We start from the raw sequence: 17,630 nt of genomic DNA on the forward strand, positions 1-17,630 counted from the left end.
CAATAACTTGTTATGATTTTTACTTCTATTTGACAACCTACACATAAGTATTAGACTCATACCATGTCCAGGGGGAATAAATTATTAAACTTGAGGCCACAGATATTTTCATTCTCATTATATTCTGACAAGATCCCTTTAAAATTGTTTTCACAATATTAAGTGTTAAAATATATAAAAGGTATACAGTATATAGATAAGTTAACAAATATGTTAAGATACAGTGATGCTTGATATTAAGGTCAATATGACCTAGTAATCATGATCTACTGCATTTATTTAAGACAGTTAACCTCTTTTAACACAGTATTTTATCCTGCTTCATTTGACTTCATAAATAAAGCATACCAAACATTTATTTCAGATTATTTGGTAGCAAAATGAAGCATCAGTTTTAAAATTAGTATTAATAGATTTTCATATGTACTCTGCACTGACTGAATTTTAATTTTGAAATTAATAATATTACAGCATTTAGGAAATAATCAGTCTTTTAGTTTATTCAAGTTCAGAATTTTAGCAAGAAAATTAATTTTTTAAGCTGAGCAAGTTATAAAATTAGCCTACATGATGACTCTTAAAAGTCCTTGTAAATTTTTTATTTAAGAAATGACTTAATAATTCACCCATTGGGTAAAATTCAGATTGTAACTACATAAAATTGGTTCTCACATCACAAAACATATGAATAAATGATATCATAAGATTTGATTGGGAAAGATAAATGGTATTCTTTGAGGTGATTTGACGATATGTTTACTTTTAACTTGATAGTGACTTTAAAAAAGAATCTATTTCTGAAGGCTTCTGTTAGGGATTTAATACCAGATTCTTAAACCACAGTAACTTCAGATGAGTTTAATGTTTAATGTGTTGGCTTTTTAATTTGTCTCAGTTCATTCAGAGCTTTCTGAATCTGTTGGATGGATCAACATTTTAGTTGATTTGACAGAGTATAACCTTCCATTTTGAGACTTCCAGCATATTCCTCTTCTCCTCTCTGGCTTAGTTTTTGCTCTTGGCTTGTTATATTTACCATTCAGGTTGTTTTCCCCACAAACACTGTGCCACCACCAGCCTCCTAAAGAAGATAGATAGGGCATTTCATGAATACAAACTCATGTAGTTACTGTTACTACATTTCCCCATGAGTACATCTTCACTTCTTACAAATATGATAGTATTGTATGCATGGTGCATGTATCCCACTTTTAAATAATCTGTGTTAAGTCTTGTGTATATCACCCAAAATAAAATACGTGAGAAAGGTTGTAGGTAAAATATCAAGTTGAACTAGAATCAAATTAATAGTTATGTTAAGAGGTTTTTACCTATAGAAAAAATGTTTGTTTGGGATTCAGTTTTTAAAGAGTTGACATTGTAGGTATTAGCTAATACTTTTGGAAGATATTTTGTAGATATGAAAATGAAGTATTGATATTAGGAAAATGATACCTGAGTAACTTTCTGGACAGTTGACATGTCCTTTTGCCATGTGATCCCAAGTAGAAAACACCAAATCTTTGTGTTCCGGGAGTGCACTGGGGACGTTGCCACTAATTTCAACTAGGTGTAACGTATAGTTGGTTTCATGATTTCCCAAGTGAAAGGAATATTCAATATAATGCTTGTTGTCATTCCAGTCTTCTAGTTCAATTCGTAAAATGTAATTAGATTGCTTTACTATGGAGTATATCTTCTCTAGACCCAACCAAAATTCTCCTGAAAAGAAAGTAAAAATCTGTGGGTTGTTAACTGCAGATTAGGCACCAACAGGTTTTTTTTTTTTGATACTGGTTTTTTTATTGGTGTAAGTCAGTGAGTTGTTTTAGCCTAGAATCCCTTGGTTATTTATTTATTTTTTTTAAGATTTATTTACTCACTTGAGAGAGCGAGAGAGAGAGAGAGAGAGTACATGAGAGGGGGGAGGGTTAGAGGGAGAAGCAGGCTCCTCGCTGAGCAGGGAGCCCGATGCGGGCCTTGATCCAGGGACTCCAGGATCATGACCTGAACCAAAGGCAGTTGCTTAACCAACTGAGCCACCCAGGCACCCCGAATCTCTTGGTTATTTTAGAGTCTCTTAAAATATTTCTTTTTAAAACAATGTTATTGAAGATAGTGAAATGTACAAAAAATGTTAAAAATATTAATAAGCCTGCCTAAAGTATGATTATCATTTTTTTTTGAGACATACTTCATGGGTGAAACATATTAGGCAATTATAGATATTTTAGATCTGGTCATTGGTAAAATATTATCTCATTTCTAGGTCCTTAGGTATACTGGCTTTACTATCAGGAATTTATTAATACCCATATACTATCGAACGGTTTGTTAAGTATTTGTACTATTACATTCAGTATTACTTGGCTGATAATAGTGTCATTTTCTTCAAATATAGTCTTGGCCTTTGATATTTGCTTGATATATGTTTTCTTTGTAGAAAAATAAGGGAATAAATTTTTTAGACATTTTAAATTAAAAAACATAATTCTTAATAACTTCTCTCTTTAATCTTAAAAATTATTTTTATTTGGAATTAAAAACAACATAAATACAAATAGATTTCTTTTTAATTATCACAGTCCTTTCTATTAAAGTGTTTAAGGAAAAAAGTCAAACTTTTATTGCTCTTGAATTAGACGACAATTTTAGAGATTTCAAGTACAGATGTCTTATTTTCTTATAGAAATAAATGAGTATTATGGTTTTAACAGTCAGCCTTTTATTTTAGAGTTACACTAACTCTTAGAAGATTTGGATCTGCAAAACATATCACCGAATATACCTTTTAGTTAGGGAATTAGCTAGTAGTTTGAATATAAAATTTTTTAAATGATCAAATAGTACTGAATGTTTAATAAAAAATTTGATATAATAATGGATGTTTTCCAGTTTATAAATGAGTACTTATATTTGTGAATTTTTATAATGTGCCTTTTGGATTTTTAAACCCCTTATTTATTTTTGTTTTGCTTATTTTATCTTATTTTGTGATTAAAATATAATAATTGTACTGAGTTAACGCATTTATTTTAAATCACATTTTCTGTAGTATACATTTATAATATTTAAACAGTTGAGATTTAAACATTTTGTACTGTACCTCTTGACAGTTTCCTTGTTCCTTCCACCTTCCAAATAATTAATATTAAAAATGTTAAAAAAGAAAGTAGAGTGACCAGTGAGAAGGATGGTTTTCTTCATAGCTCATTCATAGCATTTACCACTTATCAGAGCACATAGCATTTAATCATAATTATCTTTAATAATTATAATTATAATAATTAGAAGCCATCAAATTAAATTGTGATACATATACTTAAGAACAGACATGAAATTGTGATTAAGTATAATTCAAATAGACGCTTGTAATAACTGTAAATTACTAACAGATATGTAATTATTAGTTAATAAATTCTAAGAAGGCTGGGCCTATTCCTCATTCATTGTTGCATTACTAATGCCCAATCCAAAATAGATTCCCAGTAAATATTTTTAAGTTAACAAGTGAATGAATGAATGACTGAATGAAGTCACCTTACCATCAAGTCTCCCAAAACCATATCTGTAGTTTTCCCAGGTTTCATTGAAGTTTTGTGATCCATCTGTTCGGTGTTGAATTAATGTCCATGAACTATCTGAATATAATGAACAAAATTGTGTATTTTAAGTAGATTGACGCTGACAGATGTAACAAAATACTGTGTGTGTTTTTTTTTTTTTTTTTTTTTAAAGGTTTCTTCTATTTATTTGAGAGGGGAAGAGAGAGAGAGAGAGCACAAGCTGGGGATGGGTCAGATGGAGGGGGGGGGGAGACAGAGAGAGAGCAAGAGAGAAGCAAGCTCTTTGCTGAACAGATTGCCCAACATGAAGCTTGATCCCAGGATTCTGGGATCATGACCTGAGCCGAAGGCATACGCTTAACCAACTGAACCAACCAGCTACCCCAAAATACTGTTTTCTTGTTTTTATTTTATTTTATTTTATTTTATTTTATTTTAAAGATTTTATTTATTTATTTGAGAGAGAACGACAGAGAGTGACAGAAATAGCACAAGTAGGGAGGAGAGGGAGAAGCAGACTCTGACGCAGGGCTCGATCCCTGGACCCCAGCATCGTGACCCGAGCCAAAGGCAGACGCTTAACTGACTGAGCCACCCAGGTGCCCCTTGTTTTGATTTTAATTGGTGGCTTTGTAATGTAGTCATTAATATCATATGGTAATACCAGTTTATTATTTATTATGGTCCCAAGAAGTTAAGTAAAGGGCAACTAATGAATCTATCTTAATAAACTTATTAACAATAATAATTTCAGATTACTTTCTGGAAAAAGATGGAGAATATTGAGTAACTGCATGAGTAAATACAAAAATAAACAAGGCAAATATAAGTACTAGAGCTATGCAACTGCTCATGTTACTTATATTTCATTTACATATATTCAGAACAAAGATAATAGGATTAGTCTTACTAATAGGTAGTAAATAACCTGAGCTAATTACAGTCCATTTTCTCTTCAGGCTGGTTTTACCTGATTTAACATCACAGTAGACATTAAAAACTTGAGAGTTGCTGGGTCTAATGGAATAGATGCCACTTGTATGTTCGCCTCTGTTATAAATGGTGGTACAATTAGCAGGAATGTCTAGAATCAAGAAAGTGTTATTACATAAGATATAGTAATAGGAATGGTGTCTTTAGAGCTTGAGCTTTTACTTGACATTTTATGGAATTGTGGTAAATGTAGCCCTTAGCCTTTTTCAGTAATATATTACCAAGAAAGTACTTTATACTGAAGCAGATTTATTAGATGGCATGTTATGCAAACAATATTAAAATAATTATTATTAAACTGATTTGTTTTTAGGAAAAGTGACAAAATGAGAATTTTAGACATATTTTTGCTAGATATAGGAAGAATATAAATATAATGCCACATACGAGACATTATTATAATGCTCAGTGTGCATAGCACTTAATCAATAGGTGTATGTGGAAAGAGTAAACGTACATGAAGGAAACTTACAGAGACCTTTTGTGTGTGTGTGTGTGTGTGTGAATTACATATAAGTAAATATATTTTGAAAGTAGTATTTTGTGAATGTTCGGTTGGGAATGGAGACTTTGTTCTTTCATCTTTGTGGTTTTTTTTAAATGAAAAATTTCAACAGGAAAGTAGAAACATTAGAGAGAACTTCATAGTCTTTCCATCTGTATTCAGTAATTGTTAATCTTTTGCCACTTTTGCTTCATAAGTATACATGTATACAAATATGTATCTTGCTGTGCTATTTGAAAGTAATTTCCAGACATTATGACCCTTAACCCCTTGAATATTTCAGCTTGCATCTCTTAAACATGAGATTATTTTCATACATAACTATAATACCATTATTACATCTAAGAAAATTTAAAATAATGTCATATTATCTAATATCAAGTCTACATCTATATTTTCCTGATTGTCTTAAGAATGTGTTTTGTATGGTTAAAAAAAAAAAAAAAAACTGCCAGGATCCAGTTTAGGTTGACACATTGTATTTGGTGGATTTGTCTCTTTACTCTCTTGTAGTTTAAGAACAGGCCCTGAGAATAGCAATTTTTGATGGGAATGTCTAAGATAGGAGAAAAATTTGATGATAAAATACCTTCAAGAAAGAAACCCAACAAATTAACTTACCATCATGTTCTACATTGTTTGTTTCATTCAAGTGAAGAAAGGGGGTAGTTCTTGGTGCTCTTGGTTTAGAAGAAAGTGAATTTTCTGTGGATTCTTGAATACCAGTTCTTCTTAGCTGATGAAAGAATATAAATCTTTTAAAAATGGTACTGAATATACAGTTAGGGGAATCTGAGGGAGGATATTAAAAGTACAACTTGTAGGGGTGCCTGGGTGGCTCAGTCATTAAGCGTCTGCCTTCGGCTCAGGTCATGATCCCCATGATCCCAGGGTCCTGGGATCGAGCCCCACATCGGGCTCCTTGCTCAGCGGGAAGCCTGCTTCTCCCTCTCCCACTCCCCCTGCTTGTGTTCCCTCTCTTGCTGTGTCTCTCTCTGTCAAATAAATAAATAAAATCTTAGGAAAAAAAAAGTGCAGCTTGTATACATCTTTAAGTTCATAATATGTTATTGCTTTTGATGTTGAAACAGTTAAGCAGTGACATACAGATTGTACACATGACCTGTTCTCAAAATACTTAATCAAGCACATTATCTAATGAGTTAAAAAAACTAGAGAAAGAAAGAGAGCAAAGCACAAACCAGAAATTGGTCAAAAAAGAGTAAGACCAAAGGTAAAAACTGCTTATTAGCATTTTTTAATACATTCTGTTCATTTATATGAATAGAATATGTATTCTATTTATCAACAGGCAGATTTTAAGCTTAATAATTCTCAGTTGTAGGCCTTATTGATTGAGTTTCAGACCTGCCTTAAAAACCTAGCACATAATTTGAAAAAGGCTGCTTTCTTTCTTTCTTTCTTTCTTTTTTTTTGAAAAAGGCTGCTTTCTTAATAGTTTTTTGGAATGTAAACATATCTGCAGAAGTAACAAATTGGCAGGCTTATTTGCTTACTTTCAATGCATTCAGTATTTCATTGCAAGTTTTAGCAATGTTTAGCAATAACAGTTTATTTTTATGCAAAATGTGCTGGGTTTGCAGTTTATTGACTGATAGCTTATTGATGGCCTAAGATTATGGAGTATCTTAATAGTGTTTCTTGTTGTCGGCATTTCCTATGACCTTACTCATAAGGATCTGTTGCAGAGTTCATTTTCTGGATATTACCCTTTTCTTCGAGGTAACTGTATGATGTTAAAGACACTTAACTTACAGAGTTTTGGATTATTACTTGAAATTTGAGGAACGTGGGTCAGATGATCTGACGCTTCTTTTAACTCAGATATTCATTGTTTTGAATTCTTCATACATTTTATTATTAGAAAGGATGTATATCATTTGATAATAGTGACATTTTGTTTTGTGAGTAGGCTCATTTAACCATAATAAAAGATATAAGAAAAAAGAATTTAGAAAAATAATGTAATGAGGAAGTTATGGAAATCAAAACTAATTGGCAAAAACCCCTTTTGGATAATTAGCAAAAGTAAGAAAATAACCTACTAAACTATCATTCATAATTAGCAAAAAATAACCTGAAATTATGAGTTATAAAATTTCTGAAACATATAATGATATGTTTGTATAGTGGAAATGGTTTTATAATTCTTGGCAACTATTTTTTTTACAAGTTTCTACATATTTGTATTATTTTTGGAACCCTCTGGAGTGCCTGTTTCATAGTATTAGTAATTAATATTTTTGAAATGTTAGGTTCTCACATTGCTTTATTTTAAATAGGTATCTCCCTCACCTACATTGGTAGATAATTTATGGATTACATTGTAGATTAATTATACTGTTGGATATTGAACTTTACAGTTTCTAATATTACTAATAATAGCAAGCTTTTATTGACTTCTTTGTGTTGAATATGATACTGACTTTATTAATTCAACATATATTTATTGAATTCCTACTATGTCTCAGACAGTATTCTCTATTCCGGGGCAACAGCAATGAAAAAAATGAGGAAAATCCCTGTTCTCATGGAGTTTACATTCTAGTGAGGGGACAGACAAAATAAATAACTAAAATATACATATTATGTGAAATAGAGATAAGTGTAAAGGAAAAAAGGAGAGTAATGAAGGAGGTAACAGGTTTTAAGGATGGGTTTGGGAATTGTAATTTTTGATTAAGTGACCTAGTAAGACTTCACTGAGAATTTTATACTTGACAAAGACCTAAAGGAGATGAGAGTGGGCCATGCAGATCCCAGGGAGAAGAGCATTCTTCCCCTGGGTGATAGACGGAACAACGGCAAAGGCCCTGAGACAGCAGCATATTTTTTTTTTTTTAAAGATTTTATTTATTTATTTGACAGAGAGAGACACAGCGAGAGAGGGAACGCAAGCAGGGGGAGGGGGAGAGGGAGAAGCAGGCTTCCCGCGGAGCAGGGAGCCAGATGCGGGGCTTGATCCCAGGACCCTGAGATCATGACCTGAGCCGAAGGCAGACGCTTAACGACTGAGCCACCCAGGCGCCCCGAGACAGCAGCATATTTGATGTGTAACTGGGAAGAGTTACCCTAGTATGACTAGAGTTGCAGAGATGAAGTCAGAGATAAGAGTCATCTAGGGTCTTACGGGCCACTGGAAGTGAGATGGTAAGCCATTGTATGGTTTTGAGCCAAGAGAGACATGATCTAATTTTGACTTAAAAAAATTAAAAAAAAAAAAAAGATTTATTTGAGAGAGAGCATGAGCAGGGGGAGGGGCCAAGGGAGCCCAACCCTGAGCCAAAGTCAGACGCTTAACTGACTGAGCTACCCAGGCACCCCTAATTTTGAGTTTTGATAGAATCATGTTGAAGATATATTTTACATGAGTTAATTCTTTTTTTTTCTTATGACACTCCTATAAGATAGGTTCTATTATTTTCTTGATAGAATAAGTGAGGAAACTGAGAGACAGAAGGGTTAAGTAATTTATTCAAGGTCACACAAAAGTTTTAGAGCCAAGATTCAAACCCAGGTAGTTTCTTAGCTTCAGAGTCTACAGTCTTTTTTTTTTTTTTTTTTTTTTAAAGATTTTATTTATTTATTTGAGAGAGAGAGAATGAGAGAGAGCACATGAGAGGGGGGAGGGTCAGAGGGAGAAGCAGACTCCCCGCCGAGCAGGGAGCCCGATGCGGGACTCGATCCAGGGACTCCAGGATCATGACCTGAGCCGAAGGCAGTCGCTTAATCAACTGAGCCACCCAGGCACCCCAGAGTCTACAGTCTTAACAATCATGGTGATGTGATCTGTTTACTCATTATCCAACTATAAGTTTTAAAAATAAATTTAGGGTCTAATGGTTTCATAAACCTAGATTTTATATAAAAGATTGGATATACCATTAAAATATTGACTTACCTGGTTTTCTATTTCTTTTATTTGACTGTGCTGTTGGTTTAATTGTCTATATTGTTCCTCCACGGTCTGTAGAAGGTCTTTGATGCTATTATCTTGCTGTTCTACGAAAGTCTGGACATAGATTGTAGGGTGGTTAGAAGTTTCTGTCTTTCTTACTTCTTTTTTCTTTCTCTTGTTAAATTAGACTTATTTTTTATAACACAATCTAAATTTTTAAAACTAATACTGGATTAGATAACTGAATATTGGCAACATTTTTCTCTTACATGCTTCTTTGAAATCCTTTTGTTTTTATGTTATAAAATGTACCATCTCTAAAACCTAATTACCTGAACTTCAAAGTACTTCAGTTAAATGAAAAAAAAAAAAAAAACAACCAGTATTTTCATAGGACTTAATCTTTCACCATTTACTTATTACATTTATTCATTTTATTTTTACTTCATTTTTTAATTTTTATCCATTTTAAACATGGGAGGATAGTTTCAAATTATATTCTTTAACTTTTTACTTGCCTCCAGTAATTTGCAACACTGTAATAATTTAGTGTTCTAAATTTTATTAATTGATTTGTAATTTTTATCTGAAATGTAAAGTTTAGTTGTTTTTAGATATAATGTTAGGGAATCAGAAAAACCAACTTGAAATTATAATGGGAAATTTTATTTCCTAGAGGCTTTTTTTCCTTGAGAAAAGTATAATATTTCAATGATTCAACAAAGTAGCATGTTTTAAAATATTTTTTTAAAAAGATCCACATTGAAAACATAATCATGAACCCTCTTTGATTTCTACTTACTTTAAGTGAAGTTACTTCTGGGTGTTCCTGAATTTCAGGTTGATTTTTAATTAAACTGGTTAATTGCTTCTCCAAATACCTCACTTTTTGTTGAAGTAGAATTTTTTCTTCTAGGAGGCTTTCAAGTTTTGAGTTGAGTTCAAGTGACATATTCTTCACTTCTTCATTCTTGACTTGCAGTTTGGATGTAGTTCTTCTAAGTTCCTTTTCTTCTTCTTTGATTTCATTGGCTTGCAGTGATAGGTCATAAAAAGACTGATCAAATATATTGAGTTTTTGAAATATATCATTAATTTGGCCCTTAGTTTTATGGACAAAGTCTTTAAGACCATGTCCTAACTGAAGGAGGCCATTGGCTAAAATTTTTACATCATCTAACATAGCAAATCTTGATTTTGGCTCTGGAGACATAGAATCATATGATGAATAGTCCTGGTCAATTTTGGAAGAAATAACTAGAGGAATGATAAAAAGAAAGAGCTTAATTGTGTGCATTTTTATCCTAATTATTCAACTAATTTTCTCCTGTAAGCAGACCTAGACTACTCAACCCCAGATATACCACGATTTGCCACATGAGCAGTAAGGTTGGCAGGCGAATATAGTTAATCATTAAGCTGTGTAAAGTTGTACGAATGTAACCTTCTACATTGAGTTAGATCAGTGCTAAATGAAATCAAAGAAGTGAGCAATTAACTTACTAGGTCATTTTAAGTTGTTAATGTATTTAATTTTGCAGTGTTACAAACTCCATCAGTTTCAGGGTTGCAAGAGCTACCTGTTTTTTTGTTTTTTTTTTTTTAAAGATTTTATTTATTTATTTGACAGAGAGAGACAAAGCGAGAGGAGGAGCCCAAGTAGGGGGAGTGGGAGAGGGAGAAGCAGGCTTCCTGCTGAGCAAGGAGCCCAATGTGAAATGGGGGCTCGATCCCAGGACTCTGAGATCATGACCTGAGCCAAAGGCAGACGCTTAATGACTGAGCCACCCAGGCGCCCCGAGCTACCTGTTTTTAAAAGCTTATATTAATTTCTCATGATTTTTAAAAGAGATTTACAATTAGACAAACTCTTTTGATTGGTAAATTCACATTAAGGTTAAGGAAAGTTAATGAATTAAGTATGCATTTCCCAAATTGTATTTTAGTTATTTGGACACAGCAGCCTATTCCCAGAAATGGGTTCTCTGTGAAGCCAGCCACCACTTCTTCAAGTGGCATTAATGGCTCTCAAGGCTGCCTTGTCCTGCTACTCTGTATAAGCTAACGTATGATTATATATTCCTTATTACTTGTCACTGTAATTGTTGGTATGTCTTTTTGCTTCAGATGATGTTTCCTAACTGTATTTGTATATTCTCACAAAATCTCATACAAGGTATCTCACTCCCTTTCTCTATATCTGTGTTTATGTTCTAACCTCTTTTCCATGTGCCCACTGAAAGACCAATAGATTAGGTGATCTTCTAAAATCAGACCAGAATTACATTATTCCAATGTCTGAAACAATTTACCTGTTACAAGTTTTTCTGAATTTTGTGAGCTTGGTAACAATTTTGGTAATATAAACTTAACAAAACCAACAAATTAATAATATGTTCAAAAATAAATGTTCTACTCTGCTTCTAACTTAGTGTTAAAAGTGAAAATACTAAATGCTTCAGTTAAATTATAGCTGATTATCCTTTTTTTAAGAGAGAGTGTGCATGAGCTTGCACAAGTAGGATGGGGAGGGGCAGAGGAAGAGGGAGAGAGAGAATCTTAAGCAGGCTCCACACCCAGCGCAGAGCCCCACACAAGGCTGGATCTCACAACCCTGAGATCATGACCTGAGTGGAAATCAAGAGTCCAACACTTGATTGAATGAGTCACCCATGTGCCCCTGATTATCCTTCTTAAGTGCTCATTGAGAACTTTTTGAGAAAATAATAAGTTCTTTAAAATGCCTTATCTTGATAAATGAGTATAGTGTAATTGTTAAAAGAGTGTGGGTTCTGGAATCAGACTGTCATCTATGTCCAACAGCCAGCTCTAGCTGTCTGGCCTTGGACAAGAAGCTTAACCTCCACCTGCCTCAGTCTTCTCATCTGTAAGGTGGGGTATAGTACATACTTAATAGGGTTATGAGAATTAAAAGAAATGATATGTGTAAAGCACTTAGAACAGTGTCTGGCAAATAGGAAGTACTCAAAATGTTAGTTATTATATCACATGTAAACAACCTTTGAACCTGTGTATGTGTGTTTAATCAGGCCTATCTGAAAAAAATTTTTAAATAAAGTTAATGGCTTTTTTGCAAAGTGGAAAGCTTTAACATAATGAATTTTAGTTTAAATTGTAAATTGTCAAGCAAAACTATAAAATGAGCCATTTCCAAATTTCTGTGCTTAGAAATGCCTCCTCATGGTATACAATAGAGACCCTTTCCTTTGATGATTTAGGAGTAAGGGCTTTCGGATGTAATAGCTACAGTCAGGTAGTATACCATAGTGGTTTCGAGTATGATTCTGGAGAGAGGCAGGCTGACTTGGAATCCTGGCTGTCCTGTTCTTCAGCTCTGTAACTCTTTGTCAAATTATTTGCCTTTTCCGTACCTCCATTTTCTTGTCTGTCAGGTGAAGGTAATACCTAGTTTATAAGATTGTATGAAGATTAAGAATTAAAATTTTTAAAGCACAGAACACTATCTGGTGTAAAGTAAATACTCATAATATTATATATTGGTTACTTGTTGGTAATTAGAACCAATCAGTGCATTTATGCCCATACTGTAATGTTTTATTGATGAATATTATCTAACCTCATGTTAAGATGATGTTGAGAAATTTTGCTAAAATTTAGATTTTCTGCATTTTGGTCTCGGATCTTGGTAGATAGAAGGAATTATGTCTTTTGTTTAGCCTGTGTATACCTCTTTTTTTTTTAAATATTTAATAGAGAACCATATAAATATTTCTCTTTGTAAGAGAAATAAAGAATCCAAGTAAATAAAAAGATATAAATACTTCCACTAATAAAGAAGAAAAATAAAAAAGTTTCTTATTTTTCATTTTCATCTTACCCTCACCAGTGTTAAAATGTATGTAGAACTAGTGAAGAAACTTGAATTTTCTCCTTCTTTTTTAAAGGAAAAAGTTAGTGTTGTGATCATTGGTCATGAGGGCATATTTCAAAACTTCTCTTAACTAAACTGTCTACTTTTCTGGCTTAAAACTATCGACCCTGATGTTTCATCCACCTTCTAGTTGAGGGGAAATTGAGATCGGCCAGCTTCTCTCTGTTGCACTATAAGCAGTTTATGGGCAAGATCTGTATCTGTTTTTAATTTGTGTCCCTTATAGTACTTTATTTAGTAAAATGCCTTGCATGTTTGAGAAACAATATAAATATATTGAATGAAAAAGAGAATGATAAAGTCATAACATGGGAGTTTTCCAGGTACAAAATTTGCATATAGTAGATGTTCAGTCTGTTTTGATATAGGAGGTTCTTTTTAGAGAAAGGAATTTGAAAAGTTTTTTGAATTTGCCCCTTCCAGTGCATGAAAGTAACTGGACACTAATACAAAGACGGGCTATGTGAAGAAATTTCCTTTCATTTTGGTTACTGTATTAGAATAGTAACACTTTCTGCACAATTTATATAATTCCTTACATGTGACACTAACAGATTGAAGACAATGGTCACATATTCTTGGTTTATATTATATCATCTCTGGGTGGAAATATCTGGATAATTTTTTTTTCTTGTATTAGTTTGACATGTTACTGAATATACTTAAAGTAAATAAATTGCCTATTCACGAGCTGTAGAAGAGTACCAACATGGGGAATGTAATGAAAATAGCAATTTTTTTTTTTTAAGATTTTATTTATTTGACAGAGAGAGACAGCGAGAGCAGGAACACAAGCAGGGGGAGTGGGAGAGGGAGAAGCAGGCTTCCTGCCGAGCAGGGAGCCTGATGTGGGCCTTGATCCCAGGACCCTGGGATCATGACCTGAGCCAAAGGCAGACGCTTAACGACTGAGCCACCCAGGCGCCCGAAAATAGCAATTTTGTAAGTGATTTTACATCTGCCTTTTAATGCCTCCTTTCTGAGTACACATTGTCAAAGGCAGAATCTAAGCTTTGCTTGAACTTGTGCCTATTTAAATAGAACCCTAATCAAACATAACCAGTAATGTTATGAAAGTTTTAATATTTTTATGCCAAAGAAAATAAGAAACTAAAAGTTGGGCACTAATGTAAGCATTTCTAGTTTCTAAAAACTAATATACAAAGCTTTTTAGCTACATAGAATTTTAGGACATTTAGAAGTCTTGTTTAAGTTTCAAGCAAAGCAAAGTCCTTTGTCCTCCCCCAGGTTGTGCAATCTTCCAGAGATGTGACTTCCAAATAAAACACAAGGCATTCGGATCTTTTGAATGTAGTATCCTTTTTAATTTCTTCCTTTTAAAAATGTGATTTGTTTTTGATTTAATGTTTGGTAGAAAGATTCTGAAAGTAATTGCATGAGAAAAACCCATTTATAAATAGAAATATATTAACTAAAGTGAAGAATAATGCTCGATTAATACATTTGCTTCCCTATCCTCTCTGTCCGGAACACTGTCCAATGGAAATACAATGTGAGCTATATATGTGAAAAAAAGTAAAAAGTAACAAGTGAAATTCATTTTAATAGTACATTTTATTTAATCCAGGATATCAAAAATTATTTCAATATGTGATCAATATAAAAAACATTAATTATATATTTTATATTCTTTTTTCATATTAAATCTTCCAAATCTGGTGTGTTTTTATACTTTCAGCATATCTCAATTAGAATAGGCACACATCAAGTGCTTAGTAGTCTCATGAGACTATTTTATTGGACAATGCAGATCTAGAAGATGAGTGACCTTTGAAGTAATTATTTCATGTATCTTACTTTTTTCCCCATGTTCTCTATTAATAAATATTAAATTTTTATGCTGAAAGTACTTATTGTGGAAACCCAGATATTTCTGAAACTTGTAAAAGATAAAAATCCTAGGGGCACCTGGGTGGCTCAGTCGGTTAAGCTACCAACTGTTGATTTCAGCTGGGGTTATGATCTCAGGGTTGTGGGATCGGGCCCCACAGGGAGCCCCATGTGGGGCTTTGCACTTATTGGGGAGTCTGTTGAGATTCTCTCTCTGCCCCTTGCCCCGCACTCACACTCCTCTCTTTCTCTAAATAAGTAAATAAATAAACAAACAAAATCTTAAAAAAAAAAAATCCTGACTCTTCACTATTAACATTTTGTGGTCTATCCTACCAGATCCCTTGGATGAGTAGCTGCACATAATTTCTCATGTCAGATTATCCTTCAGAAGCGTAGTGCCAGTTTACATCCCTGCCAAGAGTAACGAGAGTTCCTCTTTTCCCATGAATTTTTACCAATGCTTTGAATGAGAAAAACAAAAAATATCAATAAATCCTTTTTTAAATGATTTATTTATTTATTTTAGAGAGAGAGTGCATGCACATGTGTGTGCAGGGGTGGGGCACGGGCAGAGGGAGAGAGAATCTCAAGCAGACTCCTGCTGAGTGCAGAGCTTGAGGCAGGGCTTTATCCCACAATCCGGAAAGCATGACCTGAGCCAAAACTAGGAGTCTGATGCTTAAGCGTCTAAGCCACCCAGGTGCCCCCTCAGTATCAATAAATCTAATAGGCAAATGTGTCTAGTTTATTTTCCGGGCCATCTATTTTGCTCTCTTCATGAATTACCGAGGCATTATGTAAGTTCCTCTGTCCAAACTCCTCCCCCCCTTTTTTGATTGTTTCTTTCTTTTTTTTTTTTTTAATTTTATTTATTTATTTGACAGAGAGAGAAACAGCAAGAGAGGGAACATAAGCAGGGGGAGTGGGAGAGGGAGAAGCAGGCTTCCTGCTGAGTAGGGAGCCCGATGTGGGGCTCGATCCCAGGACCCCGGGATCATGACCTGAGCCGAAGGCAGACGCTTAATGACTGAGCCACCCAGGCGCCCCTTGATTGTTTCTTTCTGACTAATTGTGGGAATTATTTACATATTATGGATACTAACTCTTTATCTTGTGTGTAACAAATAGTGTTTTTTCAATTTGTCATTTGTCTTCTGCCTATGTTTATGGTATCACCTGCTCTGCAGAGTCTTTAAAATTTGTCTTTTATAATTTATGTGGCTCATGCTCAGAAATGGCTTTCTCACCTATAAAATATGGTGTCTTTAAAGCTTTTCTAGTGCTTTTATGGCTTTATTTTTATTATTTAAGCCTTTGATTATTCTGGAATTTAATTTGTGGAGGGGGTGAAGTATGTATTCATCTTTTTTCCCTGAATGACTAAATGCTATCTCAACACTTCATTAATCTACCTTCTCACTGCTGATTTGCAGTTGTTCTGAAGTATTATAAATGCAAGTTAAAGACTTACTAGGTTTATGTGGGAATTTATTAGTGGAGTTAGTAGTCAAATGGAAAGAATCTGGCTTCAGTTTTATGCCTTTTACCTTCAGAAACAAGTTGAATTTAAAACTGTTTGGTTTATATTGGAAATCAGGCATAGCTTATAGATAATGTTTAATTAATTTCCATTTAACCTGGAATCCAAATTCTCAGAAGTATTAAGTAACTATATAGTGTGCATTCTGTATTATTCATTAATTCATTGAATATGAGGCACTGTTTTAGGCATTGGGAATATAGCAGTTAACTAGATAGATAAAGTCCTTGCCCTCCTGGAGTTTGGGCTCTGTCTATCTATCTATCTATCTATCTATCTATCTATCTATCTATCTATCTGTCATCTATCTATAATGGAGATATATAAGCAAGAAATAATATATAAATGAACAAGATAATTTTGGATTGTTTTAAGCAAATTGTTTAAGAGTTGTGAATGAAATAATAAAGTGATGTGATGGTGGGGGGAGATTAAGGTTAGGTTTTCTGAGACTTGAAAGATGGGAAGAGTTCAATCATGTACTTGTCCACAAAACTTAGATGGTAGTAATGACATTGTAGAGGTTCTGAGGTGTGGGGGACAGCATAGTGTGTTTTGCTTTTCTGTGTGTTCTGCACGTCTATCCTACTTACAGTTTTTTAATTGAAATGTATGGGCAGATTCTTTAGCCTCAATTCCTCTTGTGGGCTCCAGTGACATTCTATGTTCATAGCACTCATCATACTACATTACAGTTATTTGCTTGTCCAGTTCTCCCTGCAGGCCAGTCAGGTCAAGACCTTAGTCATTTATCTCTATATTCTTAGTATCTAGCACACTGCATATTCAGCAAATGTTTGTCACAATGAGGAATTACAAACATAATTAAGGGCAATCTGTTATCATGTGCTTTGGATCCTAGTCTCTCCTACAATTTCAGGAGTCTTTACTTTCTTGTTCTAATGTATGCACACTGTCTCAGCTGGATTCTTTTCATTAGCGTTTAATCAAACTCAAACCTATCCAATCTTAAAAAGCTTACAAAATCCCTGTATTCTGTCTCCAGCTATTGCATAATCTTTCTCTTCTTTACAACTGCCTTTTTCAGAATTTCACTTTTTTAATTTTCTTAACAGCTTCCTGTTCTTGAACCTACTTTTATGTGTTTTCAGCCTGATGTTATCAGTAACTTTCACGTTGCTAAGTCAAGTTGACCTTTTTCAATTCTTAACTTATTTGGCCCCTGGGTGGTGTTTGACATTTAACTGTTTAATTCTTTTCTTTTTCTTTAAGTAGACTCCACGTTTAGCGTGGGCTTGAACATGGGGCTTGAACTCACCACCCTCAGATGAAGGCCTGAGCTGAGATCAAGAGTCCGACCTTAACCAACTGAGCCCTCC

The 17,630-nt window shown here is 33.8% G+C and overlaps 2 protein-coding genes across 18 annotated transcripts in view; one reads left to right on the top strand and one right to left on the bottom strand.

Annotated features, from left to right (window-relative positions):
• Positions 1-17,630, top strand: part of DOCK7 (dedicator of cytokinesis 7) — a 214,594-nt gene that overhangs the window by 87,545 nt on the left and 109,419 nt on the right. The window lies entirely within an intron of this gene.
• On the bottom strand, positions 858-10,295 carry ANGPTL3 (angiopoietin like 3). Its single transcript, XM_036091352.2, has 7 exons — positions 9,786-10,295; positions 8,987-9,097; positions 5,686-5,800; positions 4,537-4,650; positions 3,546-3,641; positions 1,456-1,722; positions 858-1,081 (listed from the first exon to the last, which is right to left on the bottom strand). Exons 1-7 carry the CDS (start codon positions 10,278-10,280, stop codon positions 897-899), a joined length of 1,383 nt encoding a protein of 460 aa, XP_035947245.1. The 5' UTR covers positions 10,281-10,295; the 3' UTR covers positions 858-896.

The sequence above is a fragment of the Halichoerus grypus genome, chromosome 5, assembly GCF_964656455.1.
Source record: "Halichoerus grypus chromosome 5, mHalGry1.hap1.1, whole genome shotgun sequence".
NCBI lineage: Eukaryota > Metazoa > Chordata > Mammalia > Carnivora > Phocidae > Halichoerus > Halichoerus grypus.